The 8,959-nt window shown below is 55.9% G+C and overlaps 1 protein-coding gene across 1 annotated transcript; it reads left to right on the forward strand.

Annotated features, from left to right (window-relative positions):
- Positions 1–3,282: 3,282 nt before the first annotated feature.
- Positions 3,283–8,328, forward strand: GM2A (ganglioside GM2 activator). Its single transcript, XM_079320050.1, has 4 exons — positions 3,283–3,584; positions 5,614–5,766; positions 6,594–6,776; positions 6,885–8,328. The coding sequence occupies exons 1-4, from the start codon at positions 3,468–3,470 to the stop codon at positions 7,038–7,040; spliced, it is 609 nt and encodes a 202-aa protein (XP_079176176.1). The 5' UTR covers positions 3,283–3,467; the 3' UTR covers positions 7,041–8,328.
- The last annotated feature ends 631 nt before the right edge of the window (positions 8,329–8,959 follow it).

Below are 8,959 nucleotides of genomic sequence, written 5' to 3' on the forward strand. Positions count from 1 at the left end.
TCTCCAGGGTTAATTAAAAATCCCGGTCCAGACTTTAGAGACTGAAGGCCTACAGGGGCAAGCACAAAGCACATGCAGATTTCCAGGCTGAATTTGCATTGCTGCAAAGAGAAGCAACTGTGTGGGCAGCTGATGAGGAGCCTGTCCAGCTGCCATCACGTTTTGCTGGTACACAAAAGTGCAGTAGCTTGCACATGTGCTTGTGGAAATTTCTCCTTTTAACCCTGGTATGCTGAAGGGTGCTTGGGGATGCCCCCACGCCATGGAGTGGGGCTCCAGGTAGGATTTCTCTTGACAATGGTAGAGAAAAAACAGTTTGGTCACATCAGGCTAAAGCATTGATCCAGCAGGGCAGAACTGGGGCTTGGGGATGGGCCTGTGCAGCAAGGCCAGCTCCAGCACCCCAATCCCAGCCTCTGCTGCAGGCTCTGATGGGACAGCCCTGTGCTTCCAGAGATTGCTGGAGACACAGCTGCCCAGACCATGTTGTACCCTTCCTTCAGCCTGTGGGTGCATCTGTGAGGCTGCCTGCCAAAAGCCCTGCCTGTGCTACCCCAAAGCTCCCTTATTCTAACTTGATTTTAACAATTTCTCAGTTTCTCCAACCTTTCCTGTGAAACTGCATGGGATATTGCCGACCAGACAGCCTTGCTTTCACCCCAGCCGTGCTTTAGTCTGCCCCAATACACTGAAAACTTTTTCCCTTTTCAGGGCAGCACTTAAACATCCAGAAACTGCTCTGTTCAGCTGCTTTTGAGCAAAGTAGGTTCTTTCCATGGCATCATAGGGGTAACCAGAGCACCCTGGGGATCTGAGGAGCACAAGGGCCTGGAGGATGCATGTAGAAAAAGGGGACTTGGCAGGGAGAGGATTTCTGCCCAGGCAAAGACAGGAAAGCAGAGGTGGCATGGTGGCCCCACCTGAGGCAGCTTCAGCTTGTTTTGAAGTTTGCCCCAATGTCTTTTTTTGGTGTTATCTTGATCTCTCCCCAGGAATGACAGCAGCTGGAGACATCTCCAGGGTTTTGTCTAGAAAAGTGAGACGAGGAGGCTTTATCACATGCTTGGCTGAATTACCGTAAATGGGATAACAGCTGGAAAGTCAAGTTAATTTGTACCAATGGTCATTTAAAGTGTTTGCCAAAGCTTATGGATAAGAAAAGCATTTGTGCAAACTGTTTAAGTGTCTCTTGTGGCTTTCTCTGGTTCCAGCTGGTAAGGACTGGGCACAACAGGATGGATACAAGGCAGTGGCAGTGCCAGCCCTGCATGGTCTGTTTGTCTGTTTGCAGAGTGGTTCTGTGAGTGCAGATGGGGTAATTTTCTTTTTTTTTTTTTTTTTTTTTTTTTCTCCTTGTTTGTATATCTTATTTTAAGAAACCCAGTCTGGAAAAAAAAAAAAAAAAAAGAAAAAAAAAAGAAAAAAAAAAAGAAGAGATGGAGGATATTTTGCTGGAAGGTTTTTGGGTGATGAGCTGGCCTGTGGTGATGCCTGATGGGTTGTGGTAGAGCTGCAGCCCAAGCAGTGGACAGAGAGTGGTCCTGGCTACACCCTATGGCCCTGCTCACCATTTGCAATCTGTTTGCTTTTGTAAATGAGAAGTAATGAAGTCCTGGCTGCTTTTTCAATGCAAATCCAAGGTGTTTAGGCAGGTCTGCTGAGACCTCCTGACTTGATTTTGCATGGGTGAGACAGCTGAAAAAACTGTTTGGAGTTGTCTTGTGTTAGAGCCCAAAAAAATCACAGGCTGTTTTAGTGGGGATTTAGGTCACAGGTACTTCTGCCTTGAGGTAGTGCAATGATTTCAAACCATTCCTGTCCCTGCCTGTGCTTTTCCAAGCAAAAAGATGTGGGTTAACCTGTTCTTGCAGTCTTTTATTCTGTTTTTTCCCCCATGGCAAAATGAAGTGGAAAAGGATGGGAATAGGGAAGTGAAACCTTCACTCACAATGGCTGTGAGAAGCAGAAAAGCATGTGATGCCAGGGGCTCGAGGTGAGGGGCTCTGCTCCCCTCCCAGCCCCAAACACAATGCTCCTTCTGTGCCCGTGCCTCTCTCCATTCTCCATGCATCCCTATCTTTCTCCCTTGTACTCCGGCTGCTCCAGAGCCTCAAAGTGAAAACTAATCCCAGGGGATAACTTTCCGCTCCGTTCCGGGTGGGAGGGACGGGCTATTTATTCCTGTCCCTTAAGCCTCGGCAGTGATCAGCGGCGCAGTTGTCGCTGCCGGCTCGGGGTGGGCAGCAGCATCCACCACGTTCCCTGCCTGCTCCCATGCCCTGCCTGCACGCTCCCGCCCGGCCTCGCTGCTAAATAAGGACGAAAGGCTAAAAATAGAGCTGAGATGGGGATTTGGACAAGCCAGGCAACCCTTCCCAGGGCTGAGAGCAATATGGGGAGGCCAAGCAGTGTCTGTGTGCAAGGGAGGGCAGAGCTGACTGTGGGGAAGCGTCTCGTAAGCGGCTCCTGACTGTGCTGTGGCAGAGGGGAAGGTCTCAGACTTGCCGCACTTGTGTCCTGTGTGCCCAATTGGCTCAGTCCCCTCCGCAGGATAAAAGCATCCATCCACCAAAATATATGGGAAAATCCTGATGGAGGGGTACCCGTGTGACCATTCCAGCATGAAAGGGGTGTCCGGGGCAGCTCTATCTGGAAAATGATCCACAAAACAGGGGGAGGGATGGAAGAGGGGATGTTAAATCCAACAATTTAGATAGACGGGTGGTAGGGGTACTGTGGCAAACTGCCCAGGCAGGGGCTAGCGGATGCCAGTGTCCCCTCCCGCCTGCTCATACACATCGGGTTCGAGGGTCTCAAATATCTCAAATATCTCAAATATCTCAAATATCTCAAATATCTCAAATATCTCAAATATCTCAAATATCTCTGCTCTTCAGCTGCCACCTGCCCTGTGCAGAGCACGGGGGGAGCGTGGGGGTCCCGGCTACTGACCGGAGGGCACGGACCCTCACACAGCCGGGGCACCCCCGAGTGGGATGTGAGGAGAGATGCAGCCCTGGGTGGAGGGGGGGTTGGTGGGGAGATGGTCGTGCTTCCCCCGTCGGAGCCGGGTGATGTGTGTGCCCCGGGGTGGCGCATGCAGCTCCCGCCCCCCCGCTCCAAGTGTCGGCTCTGGGAGCTTGGGAAAGCGGCTTCCCTCGCTTCCCGTCCCAGCATCCCTGCGAGTCCAGTCCTGCGCTTGGCAGAGAAACCAGGGAAGGGAGGAGAAAAAAAAAAAAAAAAAAAAAAAGCAAAAGGGGAAGGGAAAATGTGAGCGTCCTCGGGGGAGGGAGGGGAATCGGGAGGTGGGCCGGGCTCGGAGAGAGGGCTCATCCCCCCTGCTCGGGGTTCATAGACCGGCCGCTGCCAGCCCGGTACCGCCGAGGCCCCTGTCCTCCGCTTGTCTCTCCACCTCTCGCAGCAGCTCCCCGGACCCATCCGGAGCGTTCCCGGAGCATTCCCGGAGGATGCTGTCCGCGGGGCTGGCGCTGGCGCTGTGCGCGCTGCAGCTCGTCCCGGCCGCGCTCGCCGGGCCGCAGCCGCAGCTGCTGGTGGAGCGCAGCGGGGCCCGGCGGCTCAGCAAGGTGAGGAGGGACCCCGCATACCCCGGACCCTGCCCCCGCACCCCGCATCCCGCATCCTGCACCCCGAACCTCACATTCCGCATCCCGCACCCCGCATCCCGCACCCCGCATCCTGCACCCCGAACCCCACATTCCGCATCCTGCACCTCGCATCCCGCATTCCTCACCCCGCATCCCGCACCCCGCATCCCGCACCCCGCATCCCTCACCCTGCACCCCGCATCCCGCATCCCGCATCCCGCATCCCGCATCCCGCATCCCGCACCCCACATCCCACATCCTGGGCACGGAGCGGGCAGCCGTGGGAACTCGGCCCGACGGAGAGGGGGAACACTCCGTCATCCCGCTGGGATTGCAGGAGACCAAAAGCATTTCTTATCCCGTCAGGGTGGCTGCTCACTGGTGCGTGTTTGCGGTTGGGCAGGGGAGCGGGGTCCGTGGATCAGCAGTAGCCCCCGCTCTGGGGAGCAGTGCTGGAGGTTGGGGGCAGCTCGGAGCAGAAGGCATCCAGTGTTTACAAACACTTCTCAATGCAGAAACCCAGCGGCCTCGTCCTTCGACTGATGTTTCCCGGCTCGCATTTTGCTGCTCCATTAGTCTTTTCCAGCCCAGGTTCTTCTTCCCTATTCCCACGGAGTGCTGGGCCGGGCTCATTAACACGCGCTGATTAAGACACAGGCGATTACCACGTGTAACTCTCACGCGGTGTGGAGGGAAATATCGCAATTTATTTTCCAGGAAAGCGGCACTTGCCCGAGGGAGGAGAGAACCGGTTGGGAAGGCTGGAGGGGGCTCGGCGGGCAGCAGTCTGCAGCCGCACACTGATGCTCAGCTCACTGGATCCTCTTTGCCTGCAGACTCTCGGGCTGGGGGCCCCCAGCTCTCAGTGTCGGGGTGCAGCCTACCCTTGTCCCGGCTTGTCCTGAGCGCTGTGTCCTGCCCCGGGCTGCTCCCGGCGGGATGGTGGGATGGGCTGCTGAGCTGCGTGGGCTGCGCTGTGCCCGCTGGGGCTGCCGTGTGGCACCAGGCAATACAGCCTCCACCGGTTCTGCGGCTGCGAGCAGGCAGGGAGAGCCCCACGTCATGCCATGGGGACACCGGGTGCTCCGGCCAAACCTGCTCGGGGAGGGAGCTGGGGCTGTTCTCCTTGCCACTTGCCTCTGGTAGGCTCAGAGGTGGCTGTTGCAGATAAGTGCTGCTATCCCTCCACCTTTGAATCTGAGTGTCTTTATTGGTGGTGGCTGGAAAGGTTGGTGGGACTTGTAGGAAACAGGAGAGGTATCTCATCATGACTCTTAACTCAGACAGGACACATAAGTGATGTCCCTGACTCAAGTGGCATCTCCTCACATGTGGATTTTCATTATTCCATACAGCAAAGCTGTTTCCCTGGCCCATTTGTACTCTGGATCAGGATTTGTACTCATTTGTAGATCAGGATCAGGCCCCTGGGGTGTATCAGGCAGAGGATGAGCCTGGCTCATCTGGTCCCCAAGTGTGATTCCTGCTCCTATGTGAAACCAGGTGGCTGGAGCTGGTGAATGAGGGCTCGCAACATCAGGTCTGGTCCTGGATGAGGTGGGAGGCTGTGCCATCCCCACAGCCCCTCCCAGGGGACCCTTCACACCCCTGCCCAGCATCCCCCTTGACAGTGCCGTCACCACCTGGTCCCAACTTGCTCTGACCTGTCCCCACACACCTTGCTTGGTGCCACTGGCATGAAGGATGCATCTTGGCTTGGTCACATGTGAAGTGTTTGGAGGCAGAGCTGAGGCAAGTTTGGAAATTGCTGCCTGGTAATCCTCTCTGGGTGCAAAGTACATGCAGAGGCACATGGACAGAGGGTTTCTGTAATGTCCTCAGTCTTGGGGAGCTGGGAGTTCAAGAACTGGCATTTGAAGGGGCTGAAGGTCATTTTCTGGCTCTTTGTGAGCAGATGTTGGCAGGGGTCAGAGGTGCAGCTCTGGAAAAACCTGCAAACACAAGGCAAGGCTTGCCCTCTAACTCCTCTTGTCCCTTGGTGCTGCAGGTTGGTGGCTTTGCCTGGGAGAACTGTGGTGACAAGAGGGACCCCGTGGTGCTGCAGAGCCTCTCCGTGGCACCCGACCCCATCAGCATTCCGGGGAGCCTGCGTGTCAGCGCGGCTGTCAAGAGTGGCAAGACCATGGCTTCCCCTCTGAAGGTAAGTGCCACATGTGCCTCTGGGTGGTTAGGGAGAGCAGAGCTTCCCCAAACCACTGGCAGCTGGGAAATGCCTGTCACTGGGTACAGGAATGAGCAGTCCCTGGGGAGTGAGGTGCAGAGAGGTGCAGGGCTGAGTACACTGGGCTCTGTAACCCAGAACAGGGCAGTGGGCATGAGGAGACCTGTCACAGAGCAGACAGCAGCAATTCAGCAAGAGCCTCCCAACCTTGTCCCTAGGACAGAAACCACCTGAGTTGTCTCATGCCCTGAGGGTGTAATGGCTCCAGGAGGAAGTGAAACCTGTGCTGTGGATGCTCCTGGAGGAGCACCACTTGTTTTTCAACAGCCAACTCAGCTGATCCCTCCAAGGATATGCCACGTCACTACTCTGGGAGCCTTGTGCCTTGCCAGCTGCCCTGCACCACTTTTTGGGAAGTTTTTTGGAATGAGACAGAACATGTCTCTTGTCCAGTGTGCATAGGTTGTCTTAAGCAATGCTATGGAGTCTGTTTGGGACTGTGGGGCAAGTGGGAGTGTAGAGCCAGAGGTGCAGGATGGGAACACCCTGTTTTGGGACAAACACAGGAGAGGGGAAGGAGGTGGGGATGTGAGGTGTTGGGGGTTGTTAGCTTAAGGGGTCAAGCTGAGGTTGGAGGAACAGAAACTGCAGGTTGAAGGGAACTGAAAGGAGGAGGGGGAGGCAGAAGGGTGTTCAGTGGCCTCATGAACATCCCAAAGATTGCATGTTCAGAAGCTGAGGGAGTTGGCTGGTGAGGGCTGTGGGTGCCCTGCTGGTTGTGCTGACGCTGAACACCTTCCCTCCAGGCAGTGCTGGTGGTAGAGAAGGCACTGGGAGACCTCTGGATCCAGCTGCCCTGCATTGACCAGCTGGGCAGCTGCACCTACAACGATGTCTGCAGCATTCTCGATGAGCTCATCCCACCCGGCACGCCCTGCCCCGAGCCCCTGCTGACCTACGGCATCCCCTGCCACTGCCCCTTCAAAGCGGTACGGCCGGGCCCGCGCTGACACTGGCACTGCCAGGCTGCCCCTGTGCCCTTGGCTGCTGGCCTGAGCTCTTGCTTCACTTCTTGCCTATCTCCCCTCTCTCCACAGGGCTCCTACTCCCTGCCAGCCAGCGATTTTGATGTGCCCGATGTGGAACTCCCTTCCTGGATGACCAACGGCAACTACCGTGTCCGGGTGGTGGTCAGCAATGGCGGGGAGGAGCTCAGCTGTGTCAAACTGGCCTTCTCCCTGCACTCCCACTGAGGAGTTGCACTCCCATCCCATCCAGTTGCACCCCATTCTGTCCTAACCCATTCCTGTGAGGTCCATCCCTCCTGATGTCAGGAGGAGGCAGACCTTGTCCTCCCCATCCCCAGCATCTCCTCCCCTGCTACACCCAGAGAGGCCCCTTTGGCTGTTCTGCTGTTCCCAAACCCATGACCAGGCTGTCTCCTGCTTGGACAGGGTGGCCTTGGTGCCTGACTCCAGCATGACCTGGGGTTATTAATTTTTTATCCAGTTTCTTTTTTTTTTTTTTTCTAATCCTATCAGGGTGACTTTACACAAAAACATTCCAGGGAAAAGCAGTATTTCTTGGAGCAGTCTGTAGGGTGAGGGAGTGTTTGGGAGTGGAGGGATTTAGCACTAGTTACAGAGGGTGTCCCTGCTTCCATTTCTGGCCAGAGCATGGGGCTATTTTGCAGAAGTGTCCCCAAAGTGGCTGCAGGAGATCTGACTCCACACAGCAGCTCTGAATCTCCTGTTGCTGCATTCCTGTCCTGCACGGGGAACCAGCTTGGTGGCATGGGGCACCTGTGAAGGCTCCTCCCCATGCCCTCCTATGGCAAACATCAGGAACACAAGAGGATGGAAACCACCTGGGCCCCACAAGGACATTCCCACTGGTGATGTTCCCAGCAGCAGAAGAGGTTGCTGGTTGATGGTTGTGCTCGCTCCAGAGAGGACAAAAAGCTGTGATGAGCTGCTTGGGCACAGCCTGGCTCATCTCCCACTCATCTCATTTTTTCTGTGGGAGTGAGCTGAGGCAGGATGCTGCACTTGCGACTATTCTTTCCCTGTGCTGGCAGAGGCACACAAACAGCAGCATCCTGAACATGGGATACCTGGGAGATGACCATGAAGACCAACAGCCCAGATCCTATTTGGGGGCATCCTGGCAGTGACTGAGGACTGTCATGTGGGCAGGCAGCATCCTTCTTGCTGCAGCTTCGGGCAGGGTGTGAGCCTGTCATCATTCTGCTGTGCCAGGTGCCACCAGCCACCCACATCCCTTGCTGTCCCTGCCTGCTTGTGTTGTTTAGCCCCTCGATAGGGCTGGTGGTCTACAAGCACTTTATATGCCTTAACTACTGTGGGTGTTCCTCCACCATGCAGATGTGCTCCCACTGCCTTTCTGTGCCCTCAACTTGCTTTGTTTCACCCTGTGGCTTTAGGAGAAGCACTAATCCTCTGCCCCTGCTCCCCTTCAGTGCCAGGGCAGCAACCTCCTTTTGGGCAGGTTCTGCAGGTTCTTAATAAATCTTTTTATCAGAACATGGAGCTGGTGCCTCTTGTTGCTGGGGGTGACCTAGAGGTGACATTTATTTCACTGGGAGAGAGTGGATGTGGGTGTGAGCGGGGGAAGTGGAGGTGATGGGGTGGAGGCAGCGTGGAGGATGCTGTGGCCAGGGGAGCTGAGCAGCCCCAAGGGCAGCGAGGGGCAGGGATCTGCTAAAGCTGGTTTGTGATGTGGGACACTGGGCCACAGCCCATGCTGGGGGGGCTTTGAGGGTATGGCTCATCCTGGTGACCTTCTATAACCCCAACAGCTGCGTGGCTGTGCAGGCCTTGCCCCAAGGAACAGCCCTGGTGTGGAGGATCACAGAATCAGTTAGCTGGAAGGAGATCTGGGTGATCGTGACCTCGCTGTGAGTCCAGCCCGTGACCGAGCACCACCATGGTGCTGAGTGCCATGTCCAGCCTTTGCTTAAACACCTCCTGCAATGACTCCACCATCTCCTTGGGCAGCCCATTTCCAAGCCTAATCACTGTCTCTGTGCAGAGTGTTCCTAAGTGGTCCAACCTGGCGCAGTTTAACACCATGTCCTGCTGTCATGCCGCTGGTTGCCTGGGAGCAGCGCCCTACGCCGCCGGGCCTCACCCTCCTCTCAGGGAGTTGCAGA

The sequence above is a fragment of the Erithacus rubecula genome (genome assembly GCF_903797595.1).
Source record: "Erithacus rubecula genome assembly, chromosome: 16".
Lineage (NCBI taxonomy): Eukaryota > Metazoa > Chordata > Aves > Passeriformes > Muscicapidae > Erithacus > Erithacus rubecula.